Raw genomic sequence first — 19,694 nt, forward strand, 5'->3', positions numbered from 1 at the left:
CTGCCCCTCAGGAAGCTTAGAGTTTAATAGGAAGACCAAACAAGCACACTAGAAGTTACCAGAAAATAAAGACATATATCACACATAGCTAATATGCTTTTCCTACAGAGCCCCTAGTGCTGTAGGATCTTTGAAAAGGGGTAGAACAGCAGGCATGGCAATTGTTCAGGGAACCTTAAGAAGAGCTGAGTCTTGAGCTGGTATTTAAAGGAGAAAACTACTCTTTATTTTCCCCTCATTGTTGAAAGAAAGATGAATCTCTGCTACCCATACTTCCTTTCTTTTCTTTTTCTATTTCACCAGCATCTGATAATCTAATTTCAGGATGCCACAGACTCTAGGATGCCACAGAAAATGTTGTCTTGTAGGTGGTCAGTGACATATTAATTACCTGAGCCAACTGCCTATCCTCAATATTAATCTTCCTAACCCACATGCCTCTGAAATTCTCTTCCTCCTTGACTTTTTTGACACTGTCATCTGTTCTGGTTCTCTTTTCTCCTCTTGTGGCTCAGTCTTGGATTTCTTTCCACAGCTCACCTGTATAGGTAGGTGTGCCTCAAAATGTGGCCTGCTGTCTCGTTGTCAGTCACCTCTTACTCTTCGTTAATTATTTGATTCATTCATTCACATTCACAAGGATCTAGAGTTCCACAGGGGATAAGAGGTAGGTATAATCTCATGCCGTGTGTTCTCCCTTAGTTATCCTACCCACTCCTGTGGGCTCACCCATTTTCTGTTACAAGCAACTTCCCAAACTATACCTCCGACTCTGGTGTCCTTTCTTTTTTTTTTTTTTGTCAGAGAGAGAGGGAGAGAGAGCGAGCACAGGCAGACAGAATGGCAGGCAGAGGCAGATGGAGAAGCAGGCTCCCCGCCGAGCAAGGAGCCCGATGTGGGACTCAAGCCCAGGACACTGGGATCATGACCTGAGCCGAAGGCAGCTGCTTAACCAACTGAGCCACCCAGGCGTCCCTCTGGTGTCCTTTCTAACGCCACTCCCACATGCCCAACCACCTCCTGGACACTGTCTGCAAACACCTCAAATCCAACGTGTCCTAAACTTAGTGCAATGAACTTGTCCTGGTCTGCCCAGGACTTACTTGGTTTTAGTTCTGAAAGTCCCATGTTCTGGACATTCCCTCGATAGCAGACAAAGCTAGACTGCAAGTCACCATACCTAACATGAACTCATCAGTATCTGTCCCAAACCCAGTCCTCAGCCTGTTCCATTGTATCATGTAATAGCAGAGGTATCCTCAGCTCCCCTTTACTTTCCACCCTTTCATGCAATCCATTCCCAAATACTGTCAGTTCCACCTCCAAAATATCTCCATTACCGCAGTCTCATTTCTACTCTCATTGCTCTAACTCAGGCCCTGTTACCTCTTACTTGGAATGTTACAACAGACTCCTAATCAACCCCTCATCTCCACCCACTCCCCTTTGCCAATTCACCCTCCACACAGCCATGATTGATCATTCTGTAACACACATCTGAGCACACATAGGTAATCATCTCAGCAATCTGGAAGTCTCGTGGAACTGAATCCTAAGACCAATATTAAACCAAAGCTCCTGGGTATTCGAGCATGATGACTACACAGTATGATACCAGTAATAATATGAGCTGTAATGAAAGGGAAAAGCAAAATAAAACCAACCACCATATGCTTGAAAAACTGGGAATTCTGAGTCTGTTGTTTATACTTTTGCATCTCATTTCTTCAGAAGAGTATATGACAACCACAGTTAAGGCAAGTAAACATTCCTAGGGAAGTCCCAGGTAGTATAGACCAGTTATGGCCTTGACCCTCATCTGACACAGAATCATCTGGAAATTACAGTATGCAGAAGCTAAGATAGTTTGAGAGAGAATCCACTTGTTCCCATAGGCTGTTGGGTTTTTTTTTTAAGATTTTATTTATTTATTTATTTGACAGAGGGAGAGAGAGCACAAGTAGGCAGAGCGGCAGACAGAGGGAGAGGGAGAAACAGGCTCTCTGCTGATCAGGGAGCCCAATGTGGAGCTCAATTCCACAACCCTGGGATCATGACCTGAGCTAAAGACAGCCACTTAACCGACTGAGCCACCCAGGTGCCCCAGGCTGTTGGGTCTTAACTGCTCCAAATTATAGTTGCTTGCAAGAGCCATCAGCTTTCCACCCTGGACTGGCAAGAGAAAAGGGAACTGGCTTGAAAGATGTTTATATCAGTGATAGGAAATAGTGTTCTATTTGAATAACGGACATGGGACTCCAAATATAGATTATGAGAAGTGAAAACTGACATCCAAAGGAGAAGGGCAGGTGCTTCCCCCAGAGAGGAAAGAGAGCTCATCCCTTCCTCCTTCGGTAAAACATATCTATGTTCCATGTCTTCTCTGCCACTTGCAAATGGTGAATTGTTTATGAAGGAACTCACTTTGGGAGTGAAGGGTTGACCTTCCCAGAGACATCAGAAAAAGATGGCTCTCAGAAATAGAAGGGCCATCACCCAACAGCTTACCTGTCAAATGTAGGAATTTCTATCATTTGAAGGTAGCTTCTTTCATCCGGATAATTGAGAGATGGTAGCCACCCAGCAGAAGGTCCCCTGGTGTGGTTACTGACCTTTTTCCCCCCGAGTTCATGTTCTAGTTCTGTTGCTTAAGAGGATACTGAAACATTGAAACATTTCACTTATCTTCCAATGACCTTTGCTTCTGAAACTCATTTTCCTTTCTCTATCAGAGACCTCTCTGGTCAGAAACACACATACACACACACACCCCGCAAACATATCCTTTCATTGTTTAATAGTAGCAATCCACTCCTTCTCCTTGAACCTGGAAGATAGAGCCCATGGTATCCGTCCTACAGGAGTTAGGAGTCTAATCAGGGAGACAAACCAAGCATAACTGAGAACAGAATGTATCCCAGAGTCATTTTTTTAATAGTTGCTACAGGAACTTGGGAGTTTGGGGAGGTTAGCACACACACTGGAATCTTGAAGAAAATTGCAAAATTTTCAGAGAATGGAATCAGTCACTCAAGTGTAACACAGAGAGGGATTTTGAGGATGTGAGAAAAAACCCCACAGAACTGGAGGTGTAATCCCTCTCTCTCTTGTTCTTTCTCTCTATTACACACACACACACACACACACACACACACACACACACTTTGGTCACATAATATGGTTCACGCTTATTCAGGCTTAAAGCATTAAACCGCTTATTCCAGAGTAAATCCTCTGCTGTCAACCAACCTCTAGGCCAAAACCACTGTGTTCACTGCCCTGCACTACTGTTCCCCACATCTCTACCTTCAGCCCCAAACTTAAGTGTTTTATTCAGCAACCAAAGGCCCTAGAAAAGACAACAAGAATAGGAACAAAACAAATGCAGAGATTTGATATTGAAGTGACACTCACTCATTATTACTCCAAATAATTTAACTCCCATTTTCTTAAAGATTTTACTGATTTATTTGATAGAGAGAGAGCGCAAACATGAGCAGGGAGAGGGGCAGAGAGAAAGGGAGAAGCAAACTCCCCACTGAGTAGGAAGCCCAATAGGGGGTCAATTTCCAGGACCCCAAAATCATGACCTGAGCCGAAGTCAGATGCTTGACGACCAAGCCACCCAGGTGCCATTTTTTAAGAGTTTACCCTGTGCTAGTTATCCAAACACTGTGCTGAGAACCTTCCATGCATAGCACCTCACAACAATCCTGACAACAATCCTAGAAGATAGGTAATATTATTATTCCCATTTTACAGATAAGGAAACTGAGGCACACAGACTTAGAAGGACTTGTCCAAGGGCATACTGTTCATAAATGGCAAAGCCAAAGTTTGACCTCAGCTCTAACTCTAAAGTCTACATACTAGAGACTGTGTATTACGGTGAGGAGAGCCAGGGCTCAGAAAGTTTGTCTGTTTTTTGGGGGATTTTGGGGTTGTTGTTGTTGGGTTTTTTTTTTTAATAGAGGGCCAACTAGTGAATATTTTAGGCATCATGGGTCCTAGGGTCTCTGTTGCACTCAACTCTGCCACTGTAACACAGAAGCAGCCACAGCTAATGTGTAAACCAATTAGTATGGCCAGATCCCAGGTAAACTCTATGTACACGAACAGGTCACTAGCTGGATGTGGCACCCAGGCTGTAGTTCGATGAGCCCTGGGTCAGAGTATCTGGAGTGTACTTGGGATGGACCAGGCTCCGAGACCTGGCTCTCACCACTTACTAGGCAGGTTTTTTCATCTGTCTACGTCTCATTTCTTCCTCTGTAAAATGGTGATGATACCTCCCCTGTCAAGTCATTGTGAGAATTCAGGGTTAAAGGAATGGAGCCCAGTAAAATACTCAATAAGTTAATAATAAAAGCCCACACTAAGGCCGGTCCCTAGAAGGAAGAAAAAAGATCAGGGGTTAGGATAGGTACTGCTGTCTTTAAAATTGAGCCACCAAGGCTCCAATGGCCTTGATACTCAGCAGCAATAAATAACTCGCTCAGGATTCCAGCTACTTCTCCTGCCCTTCAGTTCCATAAACCTTGTTATTTTAGGAGTGTACGTTCCTGTTCGAGTCATTAGTGAGAAAGTCTCCCAGTCTCATTTCAGCACTTGTCAGGCCCCAGAAACCCCATCATGGGAGGGCAGGAATAGAATTTTGTCTTTATTTGTTAGGTGTTTCCTGCAAGGATGAGATTCTGGCTGCCGGAGTCATGCCTGTGTCCCAAGGACCTAGCACAGGGCCTGGCGCAGAGTAAGGGGCTCAGGAAATGTTGCTGGTTTAATTGAACTGGCTTTAGAGTAACCCTGCCAGGAAGCAGAAGGAAAGAGACTTCGTAGAAGCCCTCCAAGCACTAAGGATCCTTGTTTTCTCCACGAGAGGGAGAGAGAACATATGTGTGTAGGGGGGAGGGTAGAGGAGTGTGAGGGATGGTTGAGAGGACAGAGAAGTGCAGAATATCCTGCCCTTGGATGACATTAAGCCACCCTGAAATGGTCTCTCTGAGCCATTCTCCTGAATTTCAATCACCCAGTGCAAGCCACCCAGAGTAAGTTTTTTGCTTAGACCCAAAACCAGACTTATGGAATCTTCCATCTTGGCTTTAAAGAACCCCCTGAGATGCCTCAGCTTGTCACTTGCCAGTCTGCCCCCCAAAAGTCATGCTTCCGGCAATCCTGCCTTGCCAATCTTTCTCAATGAGAAATTCCCTCCTTTACCTATGGAGTTGTCTCCCTTCCTCTGAAGTGTGTCTTGTGTAATAATCCAGTTTTTCATTCTGGAATTTGTTATAGTTATTTATGGGATCTGACTATACAACAAGGACCGTACTAACTACAATTGGATGTACTGTCTAGGTGAGGTCTGTGTTGAGTCTCATACAGAGTCACTTTGAGACTATCCAAGAATAAATGATTCTCCATCTCATAATAATGAGAGCCATAACGATGAAAAAAACAACATTTGGGACACCTGGGTGGCTCAGTCAGTAAAGCATCTGCCTTTCAGCTCAGGTTATGATACGAGGGTCCTGGGATTGAGTCCTACATCGGGCTCCCTGCTCAGTGGGGAGCCCGCTTCTCCCTCTACCTCTGCCACTCTCCCTGCTTGTGCACTCACACTCTTTCTCAAATAAACAAAATATTTTAAAAAATAGTTAGCATTTGTTAAATTTTTTTGGTCTATTTCCCAAAATAATCCACAAAGAGAATGACAATAATAATATTTCTTTCCTTGTTGCCAGGCACTGAGTTAACCCTCTTAGTCTTTAGAATGACCCTATGAAAAAAAAATTAAAAATTAAAAATTTTAAAAAATTTTAAAAAATGACCCTATAACATGGGCTACTAGTATAATCCTCATTTTTCAGATGGGGAAACTGAGGGTCAGAGAGATTAAGGAACTTGCACAAGGTCACCCAGCCAGGAAGTTATGGAGCTGGAATTTGAACCTCAGATCTGTCTGCCTGAATACAGAGACCATGCTACCACTCTACCTTATTAGAAATGTCTTCATGTATAAAGCCTACATAACACTGATAAGCTAATGAAGATGTATGAAGAACACCATCTTCCTTTTGTTTGGTGTTGAGAATGTTTCAAAGCATTTTCCCACCCCCATGATCCATCTGATTGGTCAGGGGAGCCCTATGAGGAAGGCCAGGTGGGTGGTGACCACCAATTGCACAGATAAAGACCCAAACACAAAGACACATTCCAAGTCCCACCACAAATCACAGGCCAAGAGAGAGTCAGAGTTCAAGATATATGTTTCCAAAAAGTGTTCTTTCAAGGGTTAAGTTTGCTCCATTCCCTTTATTCTGATTTCATGCTGAAGATTTCAAAGTGGGCTGCTCACAGCAGGTCATGAAACCTCCAGCCAAGCCTTCTTATAGACGTGAAAATTTTTTGGGTGCACCTGACTTAGTCTCCTTTTTTGCCCCAATGTTTCAGGATCTGCCATACCTGCACAAGTCTTGTGACCTGAGAAAAAAGAAGGACCCAGGCCCTTAAGAACTGGATACCCTGCAGACATGAACACATCTCACCACAGATCTTTCCATTGTTTTCTTTTATTAATTGAAGAGTTACAAGTCCACAATTCCAAAATCTACCAAGTCCTGAAAACAAAAAAAAACTAATAAATTTCCTATCAAAACTCCTATGATGGCAAAACATGAGGTGAACTGATGTGGGGCAATTTATTGTCTTTGTTTATCCCACTGAGTCTAAGTATTCATAGGTTTCGCTGCTGTGATATTAATGTGTTTGACTATAGTAGCATTTCTAGATAAAATACCAGACATCTGTTTACATGTGAATTCCAGATCAACAGTGAATCATGTTTTAGTGTAAGTATGTCCCAAATATTATAAAGGGATACGCTTATACTAAAATATGATTTACTGTTGATCTGAAATTCAAATGTAACTAAACTTCTCACATTTTTATTTGCTAAATTTGGAAACCCTAATTATGAATGCTGCCTTAAATCCCACTGGGGGTGTTACCTAATACATGGTACAGATGGCCTATTATTGTTCTGAAATCTGACAGATTTAGAATTCTATAACACATCTGGCCACAATGGTTTTGGAGTAAGTACTATGGATCTGTGAACCTGTAGCATCCTCCCAGCACTAGGCTTAGAAATGCCCAGGACACCCAGCTCTCAAAAGACTAAATGCCGTCAGAATTGGTTGCCTCTTTGGCTTTCATTATATTTTGCCACTGTTCTAGTCCATGGGCCATTAGCTGACCTGATCACACCCCGTCTGACTTCTTATTTGGCTTTAGTGAGTTTCCAGGCTCTCCTCTTCAATTGCCCTGACATGCTGGTTCACTTGCTCCCTCCCAGATGAGTTTTCCAAGACAGCCTCCTCTTTCCTTCTAAAATTCCCCTCTTCAAAGTAGGAAGTGCGTTCCCACTGCTCTCTGCTGCCATCCTATGGCTAGAATAAGCTACCGCACTGGACTTAATTTCGCAGCAGTAAATGCTTTCAGAGCCTATCACCTCCAACAAGGGAGGATTATAACATCTACTGGGAAACCCCATTAAGCAAATTCCCACTGCTGTATATACAAGCAAATGGGAAACTATATTTTTTAAATATGTATTTAAACCCGAGTTTTCAGCATCTAGCCTCACCTTTCTTCAGTTAGGTCAAGTTAGTAAGCCTTGGCTCAAATTTGAAATTAGAGGTATGACTGCCAGTTGACTTATTTTATGACTCTGAACTTCTGTTGCCATTGATATAGGTAGACTAGTTCAGGTGCCAAGTGTACCAGGTAACTGCAGCAACAGCCAGATGAATACAAAATGTCTCAGTAATAATCCTTAGGTAAGCAATGCATCCCCTTCTTTCAAAAAAAATTCACTGCGGATTATGTTCTGAGTAAGTAAATATCAAAGAGTTTTAGACAGAGACAACATGTAAAATGTAGGGGCCACTTTGAATTATGACCTGGGCCTAAGCTACTTGCCAAAACCTGTTCTTTGTCTCAAATTTCTCCTGCTGTGGTAAAAAGCTGAACCACTTCATAACAGTACGGCCTAGCAAGCTCATTGTAATGGCAGTGAAGGAAGGGGTTTTGCACATTTTCCCCTCTTTGGAAAATTTTGTCTTGTCCTTGATTTCCTTTTTAAGCATTTTTCTCCTCAGCAGAGCCCAGCTTGATTGGCAATTACAAAACAAGCCAACAAAACTTGTTCTATCTCAGATCATTTTTGCTGGCTGGCTTTTAAAATACACCCTTACACACAACTGGACTCTTTTGAAGAACTGACATCTGAGGCAATGAAAGTTGGGTCTATTCTATTGTGCAGCTACTCGCTGAGGGAGCAGAGAAAGGTTCTAGAAAGATCAGTAGACTTTTTCCAACCTCCCAGAAAGACTCTTAGCTCAGAGCCTGCCATAGCTGGGAACTCAAGTTTTCTTCCACATCCTTGCCTTCTCCCCTAGGGGATGTGGTGGGAGGGGGGTCCTTCTTACCTTTCAGATTTTCTTTTCCTCCAAGTGTACTAAAGGAAGAAGTGTTTACAGTATCAGGCCCCCAGCTTGAAGTCAGATGCTCTTTTAGAAAACACACAAAGGTAACTCAGTGCCAACTACTTCAGGGAACAACAGGCCTGAGCTGCTTAACAAAGCTCTGAATGTTAAACATAGGTCAAGGTGATCTTTCTTCTAGTCTCATCTACTGCACTTTATACATATCCAACAGTCTAAAATCATGTGCAAATCACCAGTGAGTTGACTCAATGTGGGACTGACTTGTTGTATACTGACCTTTCTCTTGCTAACAGATTCCATGGCACAGAACAGAGTGGATTGTGGGAGTTAGGAAAGATTTTTCTCCTCTGACCTCATTGCCCGTCCCTAGAGGAGCCACTGAAAACTCACTGCTACTGGCTTTTTTTTTCTCTGCCTCACACCCCTGGTTTCCTTTTCAAGAGCCCACCCTTCACCCCCAGATCCTCTGCTCTAACCGAGGGATTTCACCCCATTTTCCACTGTCTCATCAGAGACAGGTTCTTGGTCACTAACCAGGGAAGTGTATCCCGGGCTCACTACTCTCAAATGAGCACTCACTATAGGCCTTGACACACAGTGAGCATTCAAATGTTCATTGTTGCAGTTATCATTAGTATTTAACCTCTCTGGGCATCAGTTTTTCTCATCTGTAAAATAGGTATATATCCTGGGTTGGTTCATACATATAAAGTGCTTTTAAAAGTATCCAAAACACAGGAAGTTGTATGGATATTTAATCTGTGACTATTATGACTAGTACTAAAGAAATACCTTGTGGGTACAGAGAATATGAGGTGAAAGAGAAGTGGGGGGGGGCTTTGGGGGAGAAAGTTCCATTTGGAACTTTGGAATTTGGAATTTGAAATGCCCACTAGATAGTGAATATTCAGGACTGAAGTTGAGCAGGAAAGCAGAGAAGAGAACTTTCTCACTTTAACAAGTACAGTAAATGTCTGCAAAGCCCTCTGGGCTATGAAATGTCATACAACATACAAAATTGTCTGTCCTCCTCAGAAGCTTACTGGGGTAAGAAAGCCAAGTCACAGGCTCTACATAAACGTAAGTATAACACAGGTCAGGTTCTAAGGGGTACCTTAAGGAAGAAGCAAAGTGGTCCGGGCTTGAGGAGGAGAGATCACCTCTGGCTGGGGCCATCAGGGAAGGCTCCGAGAAGGAAGTGAGATTCTCTGATTTAAGGATTCTCTGTAGCCTTTCCTTCTGACTCGAGTGCCTGCTGATTCATCCCTTCTCTGAATGCCCTGAGTTCCTAAGTTGCTGTGCCTCCTAACTATTTAGTCAATTTTCCCTAATGCTAAGTGGATCCAGTTTGAATGACTGTATTTTATTCTGATCTTTCTTCTTACAAAGTGGTGCTAATGGAAGAATCAAAGGGGCGTGGGTTTGTTGTTGTTTTTAATCACATCCTTACTTAGCAAAATCTCCTGATTTGGAAGGGAGTAGCCTTTACCAGTCTGTGGCCACTACCCAGCTGAGAGCCTGACATTCTTGCCTGCCTGCACAGTTATCTGAACACAAACATGGCTGTCCTATTACTTGTTTCATGTGAGTTTGACTGGTCTCTCAGTGAGATCCTACAGGCCAGAATCACTGTGGGTCTCTCTTGTTGTGACCCACTCTCCATGAATCCCACAGAACTGGACACAGAGCAGGTGTACGGAAATACTTGTTGAAATGCCGGAATTGAAGCACATTGATCTTGCTTTCCCTTAGCCATGAGCAAGTCAAATTCTGTTCTGTTTTGGGTTCGGCATGTGAATCAAGCCCTAAAGCCACGTGATTATTTAGACAGCTGTAGGAACAAGAGTTCACATATGATGTACCAGTGGGGAGTTAGGGAGGTAATTCTCCTCGCTGAATGAATGAAGTCAGAGCTCTTCCCAGGTGAAATAGAAACAGTTTTGCTAGTGGTTTAGGGGAGAGTCTGGCTCTTTCCAGTAGAACCTGACATTATTCCTATCAAGAATTACTCTTTCAGAGGTGCCTGGGTGGCTCAGTCATTCATCGGCTGCCTTTGGCTCAGGTCATTATCCCAGTGTCCTGGGACTGAGCCCTGAATCAGGCTCCCTACTCAGCAGGAAGCCTGCTTCTCCCTCTCCCACTCTTCCTGCTTGTGTTCCCTCTCTCATTGTGTAAATAAATAAATAAAATCTTTTAAAAAATAGAATTATTCTATTGAGGGGCAAAGAGCTATTGAGCCCCTCCACTTACAATGCAGCTTTATAGCAAAGGAAAAAAGCCACGGCTTTTTCAAAAGTCCTATACAGTAAGGAAAAAATTCATTTTCAGCTATTGCCCAAGAACATTGGAGAAATGAAGAATCGTAGATTTTTAAAAACAGAAAGAACTGCATGGAGGGCCCTAGTAGGTTTGTGAAGAAAAGATCTGGACAGTTGTCAAGGGAGGTCCTATACAGCTAAATCAAGAAACTAAGATCTTCAGCATCTCCTCCTCCTATCCCTTCTCCTGTGTCCTTTAGCTCTGCATCTTCCCGCCTGCCTTTCCTAGCTGCCACTCAGGAGTCCAGACCTGGCCTTCTGACCATTGCTCTTCAGCTTTGGTGGTGTGCAGACTTCTTATATAGCTAGGTAACTGGCTAATATGATACACTCACTTTAATCTCTCATTTAGTTAATAGCATTATATGTTACCACATCCTAAAAACATGGATATAATTTCTTTTTTTAAAAAAAAAATTTATTTGAGAAAGAGAGAGAGAGGATTAGCAAGAGGAGGAACACAGGGAAAAGGAGAAACAGACTGCCTGCTCAGCAGAGAGCCTGATGTAGGGCTTGGTCCCTGGATCCCAAATCATGACCCGAGCTGAAGGTAGATGCATAACTGGCTGAACCACCCAGGTGCCCTCTAAAAACATGAATATAATTTCAACACCTTGATCCAAAGCAATAAATGACAGGAGCATTTCAATCACTGTGGCCAGGCCAGTAGGGACAATACTGGGAAATTCAGCTTTCTGCCAGCCTCAGCTCACACCATCCATGACTGCCCAAGTGCAGTGTTGAAGGGCTTGTTCGATAGCATCAGCCAAACCAGGGCTTCAGTCCTGGCCCCACCACGTACCACAAATGTGATCATGGGCTCAGTTCCATCATCTGTGAAGGGAGTTTAATGCTAATACCTGCCTTTAAGATTGTTGTGAGGTGATGTATGTGAACATCTGATACAGGGACACCTGGGTGGCTCAGTTTGTTAGGTGTCTGGGATAGAATCCCGCATCAGGCTCCTTGCTCAGCAGAGAGCCTACTTCCTCTTCTCCTTCTGCCTGCTGCTCCCCTGCTTGTTCGTTCGTTCTCTCTCTCTCTCTTTCTTTCTCTTTGACAAATAAGCAAATAAAATCTTAAAAAATAAAAAAGAAAATCTGTTACAATGTTTGGTACATTATAAGAGCTCAATTCAACTTCCAGGAGGCCCATTTCAACTTCCAGGCGGCTTGTCTTCACTATCACACATCACCCCCTATATACAGTAAGGAAAGAAAGCTTTGGAAAGAGCATTCCACCAAGGTTCATCCATCATATACCTAGTTACTCAATCACTCATTTAACAAATATTTATTCAGTGCTTACCTTGTGCCAGGCATTTAGCAAAATACTGGGAATATAATGGAAACTAAGACATGCTCCTAGACCTTGACCAATACGCAGCCCTCTGGCTTTTTTTTTTTTTTAAGCCTCCAAAAGAGGAAATTGGGAAAGGGCTCTATCCTTTGCACTAAGCCACAATCCAACAATCCCAATACAATATCACTTCCCATTAAAAGTAAAAAAGTCACAAAGGGAAAACACTTTCAGAATGGTGGAGTAGGGACTTCTGAAAATCCACTCCTTCAGAAACGCAACAAGGCATAGGAAAAATATTCCAAATAAACATTTTCACAATTCTGAAAATTAACCAAAGATTTGCAACAACCAGAGGAACATGTATTCAAGAAAAACAGCTGAATCTTGGTAAGAATAGCAAGTTTTGTGATATTTTAACTTGCCTATTCCTCTCCCCCTTTACCCAGCCCCATAGTAGTCTTGAAAACCAACAGCCTTGGAACCACAGCAACTGTGAAAAGCAACAGCTTGGCAGCTTCTCCACTGGAAAGGAGAAGATTGGGTTTGGAGCTCCCCCAAAAGACCCATCCCCAGAAAATCGTCATTATATGACCTGTCTGGCAACTCCCTAGAAAAGCTCCATTTACAGAGCTTGTGTTTATGTGATCTTATTCAAGACCAACAGCCCTTTCCCCTAAGGGCATTTGTTGAAAAATTCAGCAGCAACTGTTTCATATCACAGCTGCCTGAAACAGTGGATAGCAGTTGAGGTAAATAATAGGCTTATCAAAAAAATAATCTGAATCCAGAAATATATAAAAAGGATTGTAGATGAGGACCTAGTGGAATCCATCCCAGTAGTGTAGGAGTGATTCACATAACAAAATCAATGTATTACATTATATTCACAGAAGGAAGAGAGAAAAACATACATAATCTTTCCATTGACATAGGAGAAGTATTTGACATAATCCAACACCCTTTCATGATAAAAAAAAAAACCTCAGAAAATAGATAAGAACTTTCTTAACGTGATGAAAGCCATCTATGAAAAAGCCATAGCTAATATCACACTTAATGAAGACCAACTGAAAGCCTTTTCCCTAAAATTAGGATCAGTAAGTCTATTGATAAATGGAATAGAATTAAGAGTCCAAAGTAAACCCTTACATTCATCATTAGTTGATTTTCAACAAGGATGCAAAAACAATTTAATGGGGAAATAACAGCTTTTTCAAAAAATAGTGCTGGGACAAGTGGATATCCACATGCAAATGAATGAATTTGGACCCCTTTCTCACACAATATGCAAAAGATAATTCAAAATGGATCAAAGACCTAAATATAAGAGCTAAAGCTATAAAATCCAGAGAAGAAAACCTAGGTACAAATCTTTGTGACCTTGGATAAGGTGATGGTTTCTTAGATATCGCAGCAACAGCACAAGCAACAAAATTAAACACAAATTGGACCCCACCAAAATTAAAAACTACAGCTCTAGTCTTTACAGTTTGGCTCTTAGTGCAATGAAGCATATGATGCATACACACTCTGCTGTTTTTCCTGCAATCTCTCCTTCTGAAGCATTCTTAAAATCGAGTAGAGATTGATTCAATAACCCATCAAATTTGAACTTCGTTATGCACACAGGAATCAGGATTGTGCTTTCAAGGTTCACAGATGTTTTGGGCTTCGATACTACATGGTATCTTAACAAAAACTTCCCTTATAATATTCTAATTGCAGTTTGTTCTGCCAGAATCCACACCACCCTACACTACGCTTATCAGATGTAAAAACAGAAACTAAAAACCTGTCCAAACTTTAAAATCACCATCTTCAGCCAAATCAAAAATCAGAGCAGAGGCAGTGAAGACAGAGGCTGGATGGTAATATCCTATGTTAAAAGAAGCTTCACCTCTGTACTTTATGCCTAAAGGAAAGTGAGTTCTTTTTTTTTAAAGATTGTATTTATTTATTTGACAGACAGAGATCACAAGTAGGCAGAGAGGCAGGCTCCCTTCTGAGCAGAGAGCCCGATGTGGGGCTCAATCCCAGGATCCTGGGATCATGACCTAAGCCAAAGGCAGAAGCTTTAACCCACTGAGCCACCCAGGCGCCAAGGAAAGTGATTTCTAGGGTCAGAGTTCTTGGAGATACATGACAGGAAGTCCCAGGCAGTCATAAAGACCAAATATTTGGTCCTAGCAGCAGTAGGGAGCAACATCATAGTACAGCGATTGGCAAACTACAGCTAAAGTCTTAATTGGCACGAAGCACCTGGGTGGCTCAGTTAGTTGAGCATCTGACTCTTGATTTCAGCTCAGGGCATGATCTCAGGGTCATGAGATCAAGCCCTGCATTAGGCTCCACACTCAGCAGGGAGTCTGCTTGAGATATTCTCTCTCTCTCTCTCTCTGCCCCTCCCCTGCCTCTCTCCCAAATAAACAAACAAATAAATAAATCTAAAAAAATTAAAAAATAAAAATAAAGTGTTACTGGCGCACATACAGCCACACCTATTCATTTACACATTTACATATTGTTTATTGCTGAATTTCTACCAGAAGAGTTGAGTAGTTTCTACAGGAACTATATGGACTTCAAAGCCCCACTTACTTACTATCTAGTCTTTTGCAGAAAAAGTTTGTCAAACTTTGCTGCAGAACATCAGTACATCAGTCCTGATATCTCCATTCAGCATTGCACAGTGTGCATCTCCATAAACCTGTTCCAGCTTCAGTGTTCCCACTCTCAGCTGATGACATTAATAGCTACCAATTCTCCCAAAAGAGAAGTCCCTCTCCCCTTTACACTCAATCCCCATCTACTACTTCACTCCCCATCCATCACCACATCCTGCCACTTCCTTCCACCTCCTCACAGCATTTTGCATCTGAGCGTGGCTTTCCATTTCCACTGCCATTACCTTAGTCCAAGTCACAATCATCATATGCCAGATTCCTAACCAGTCTTCCTACCTCGAGTTTTGTCCACTTTCTGCCTCCCATTAATCTCTCACTTGATCCCCAGAAGGATCTTTCTAAAGTCTAAGTCTGATCCTATCATATGCATAATCATATCAGCAGCTAAGATTAAATGAGCCCTAACTACGTGCTAGGCATAATTCTGAGTGTTTTGTATATAGTAAGTAATTATTTTCTTTTTTCAAGAGTTATTTATTTTTTTAAAAGATTTTATTAACTTATTTGAAAGAGAGATAGCAACAGACAGAGCATGAGTTAGGGGAAGGGACAGAAGGAGAGGGAGAAGCAGACTCCCCACTGAGCAGGGAGCCTGATACAGGGCTCGATCCCAGGACCATGGGATCATGACCTGAGCTTAAGGCAGACACTTAACCAACTGAGCCACCCAGGCAAACCTATTTATTTATTTGAGAGAGATAGAGCATGCATGCATGGTGGGGAGGGGGAAAGGGGGAGAGGGAGAGAGAGAATCTCAAGCAGATTCCCCACCAAACACAGAGTCCAATACAGGGCTCAATCCCACAACCCTGAGATCAGGACCCAAGCCAAAAATCAAGAGTTGGACGTTCAACTGACTAAGCCAAATAGGGGCCTGATAAGTGCTATTCTTCTTTTTCTTTTTTAAACAATGAAACAACATACTCTGATAAGTAATCTTAAGTCTCACACCAACCCTAGCTGGTAGATCCTGTTTTTATCTCCATTCTTCAGATGAAAACACTGAAGAACAAAGAGAACCGATGCAATCTAGCTCCAGATTCTACAGTGAGGGTCGTAACTACTCTGTTACTCTAAACACACACAAATACACACACTCACACTCACACACATAAAAAACATATTGCTTATGGCTCCCTATCTCTCTTTAAAAGAGCCATACTATTTATAGTAGCCAAAGGTTATCATTTTCATCTTCTATAACCCTTGTCTACTTCTCCAGCCCCATCTCCTGCCATTCACAGCTTTGCAGTTCAAGCTCTAACCACCCCAGATGGCTCTAGTTCCTCGTACAGGTCGTGCCTTTAGTCATGTCATCTCCACTATTTTCACTCTTCACTCCCTTTCCCTCTCCATAATTTCCTTTCCCTCCCTACACTTAACCAGCTTCTACATATCATGTAACGCTCCACTCAGGTATCACCTCCACCAGGGAGCCTTGGCTGAGCAGTCCAGATTTGCTCTCTTTTGTGCTCCCATTATGTTTTGTTCATATCCACTTTAATTTTAAGCCCTTACTATACTGTTTTAAAACTGCCTATTTATATATCTGTCTGCCTCACTAGACTGTGCATTCCCAGTGCCCTTCCCACAGCATCCAAACATCTTGCTTTACCCTTCTACTTTTCTGTACTTTTTAAAGGACTTTTTCATCCCAGCCTCTGGCATAGGTTATAATGCCAAGAAGAAGTCATAAGAGACTATAGGATTGTGTCTTTCTGTGTGATACAGGACATGTTGGGGATCATAAGCATCTTTGAACAAGATGAGATCACATAATAAAAAAACTTAGAGGTTATTTTTGGTAGTTTCATAATAGTAAAGTGCTTTAGGGTAGTCTAGACTTCCAAATATATAATGGCTCAAACATACTAAAATCCTCTCAGGCATGTAACAATTCAAGGCAGATATCGGCAAGGTAGTTCTCCTCTATATGGTCACTGACAGACATGAGCTGACAGAAACTCATAGGTTATGCTGGTTACCATATCCTAGTCAATCAGAAGCAGAAGAAAACATGGAGGAACACACATAAGACCTCTATAAGCCAGGCCTGGAAGTAACCCATCACTTCTCGGCAATCCCATTATTAAGAACTTAATCATGTGGCCACATCTCACTGCAAGGGAGACTGGAAGGTGTAGTCCGGCTGTGTGCTTAAGGAAGAGCAGAATGGTTGTAGTGGGAAGCCAGTGACCTTCACAGATATGCCAACAGTAAAGTTGGGCTAGTCTACCTTGGGTGTAATTGATGGAAGAATTTTATTTCCTTTGCCCTAGTAAGCTATATAGTACAGCTCTGTTTAAACTTTCCCATGGGAAGCTGGGAAATATGGGCAGTATTTAAAATCACGGCTGACGGCTGAGCTCCCTATTGAGTTGCTTACCAGGAAGTGGCAGTTTGATGATGACCTGCAATGCTGATGATTCCTTAACTATTAATCACTGACACTTTGGAGATTGCCTTTAAGTAAAATCCCAGCTGGGTTAGTACACAGTGCTGCAATTTGGGCCCCTGAATACTGTTCCCTCTTCTGCATGTCTAGACTTGAGAGGGTGTTAATAGATGGCAAAGCAGCAAGCTGATTCACTGCTAGCCAACCAAAAGGTGCTGGAAACCAAAGTGGGAAAGAGATAAAATCAAGCAGGGAACTCATTTCCATTCTAAACCATAGTCACAGGCATGAGCTTATTCTCTGCCAGTTTGTGTTTTCCAAACATAGTGCATGTTTGTTGATGACCTCACGTAAGCTTAAGGAATGAGTAAAAGTGAACCAATTTGAAATAAAATGTCCCCATGATTCTTTGCTAAGAGACATGGCTATTCCCAGAAAAATTATGTAAAACAGCTGCCCAGGCTCTATTCCCAAGGGATGCTCATTTAGTCAATCTTTGGAGTGACCTGGGAATCTGAATCTTTTAATGTTCACTGGATGATTCTGATGGAAAGCCAAAGTTTGAGAACCATTTCTCTAAGATGATGGGAGGAAGAATAGGGAAGCATGACAAAGCACAAACCCAACAGAGTGATTTTGCCTAATGTGTGAAACAAATAACCCTATGGAAAATCCAGTCTCATAGCTTGACATGTAGAGCTGTCTCTGGGGTTAGATCCATTCATGGAAACCTGGAAAATAGGCTTCTTCTGGGGAATAACCATGCAGCTTCCTGTAAACTAGGGGAAGTATTATGAATGTAGACTTCCACCTGGACATCCAAGATGCCTAACTTGTTCTCTTTCTTTCCCAGTTTGTTGCTCAGCCTAATTGCCAACAGTTACTTGCCACCCTGTGGTATGACGGCTTCCCTGGATGGCGACGGAAACACTGGGTAGTCAAGCTGCTTACCTGCATGACCATTGGGTTCCTGTTTCCCATGCTATCTATAGCTTACCTGATCTCACCCAGAAGCAACCTTGGGCTGTTCATCAAGAAACCCTTTATCAAGTTTATCTGCCACACAGCTTCATATCTGACCTTCCTCTTCATGCTTCTCCTGGCTTCTCAGCACATCGTTAGGACAGACCTTCATGTACAGGGGCCTCCCCCAACTGTCGTGGAATGGATGATATTGCCTTGGGTTCTCGGTGAGTCAAAGAAACCAGGAACTATGGCTAGACTGCCTGCTGCTCCTGTTTAAAGACAATAAGTACTGAACAGGCAGATGGACCAGCCCTGAATTAGGACATCTTTTCTTTGTGCCATAGGAAAGCCCTTTGTTGGGAGTCTCAGAAATGTAGTTCCTTCTTCCCCAGACCCCAGTCTCTTAGTATTACCTGGCCCACAGTGAGATTGACAGTGAACCCAGGGCTTAATTCTGCTAAACTAACATCTTCAAGGACAGGAAATTATCTGTCAGTTGGTGTGGAAGAAAAACCAAATATCAGTCAGAATGGGTTTCAGCTAAGCTAGGTAGAGCAATTGTTAATCAGTCTATTCAGTGCCCTTCCTATAACTCCAGAGCACTTGAACCTGTTGCTTTCTTGAGGCTACCCCACAGAATCCCAGTGCTTATTCAGGGTCCACATCTTATATGGGTAATGATTCTACAATCGGGAGGGGAACCTGAGAAATTCACACATTTCACGGTAAAAGTAACTTTACCAGTAGTCTCCAAGCATGGCTAGATTGCATTGGACCCTCCAATGCATTACTATCCTCCAAATCTTTGCTACTCAAACTGTAATTCCCAAATCAACAATGTCAGCATCACCACTTAGGAACTTGTTAGACATACAGAATCTCAAGTCCCACCCTGTATATAGGGAATCAGAATCTGAATTTCGACATGATCCCCAGGTGATTGACATGCACTTTAAAGTCTGAGAAGCACTGCCTTAGACCACAGCCACACCTTTTACTGGTTTCTCAATTCCAAAATTCAAGAAACATCTACGTCATCAGGCAGAATTCCACAAACTCCCACACACACACACACACACACAATGAGAGGAGAAAGGAGAAAAGAGGATTCTAAATTATTTGGGGCCCCATTGCCTAGTGTCAGCCTCAACATCCAGTAATTCAGTTGGCAGTTAGCTAGTTCATCTCAAAAATTACTAAGTTTTCCCTCCAGCACATGGTGGAAACTAAGGACTACAGGATAATATTGACCTCACTAGTTTATTAATGAAATTAATGTATTTCCTACTTCAAAATGGGAATAGGTTAGAATCAAGCACCCAAAATTGCAGCAGCATTCCAGTAACTATAATAGCAACACTAAAAGTGAGTAGCATCCAGAAAAATGTAACATATGAGCATCTTCGGGTAAAGCCTATCAAGTTTGGTGAGTCCACAACTGAGAAGTGACGCAGGAAAGAAAAAGAGGCACATTATTATTATCTTCTCTGGGGGCTTCACTCCAGTGATCTCAATTCATTCATTG

At 42.4% G+C, this 19,694-nt stretch overlaps 1 protein-coding gene across 1 annotated transcript in view; it reads left to right on the forward strand.

The window, feature by feature from the left end:
- The window catches only part of LOC111160972 (transient receptor potential cation channel subfamily C member 5), a 128,836-nt gene that overhangs the window by 61,606 nt on the left and 47,536 nt on the right, over positions 1-19,694 (forward strand). Inside the window, exon 3 of the mRNA XM_022524385.1 lies at positions 18,057-18,393. Within this exon, the coding sequence (XP_022380093.1) occupies positions 18,057-18,393 (337 nt within the window). The remainder of the gene's footprint in view (positions 1-18,056; positions 18,394-19,694) is intronic.

Source organism: Enhydra lutris, unplaced genomic scaffold (genome assembly GCF_002288905.1).
Source record: "Enhydra lutris kenyoni isolate GAN:26980312 unplaced genomic scaffold, ASM228890v2 scaffoldscaffold80, whole genome shotgun sequence".
Lineage (NCBI taxonomy): Eukaryota > Metazoa > Chordata > Mammalia > Carnivora > Mustelidae > Enhydra > Enhydra lutris.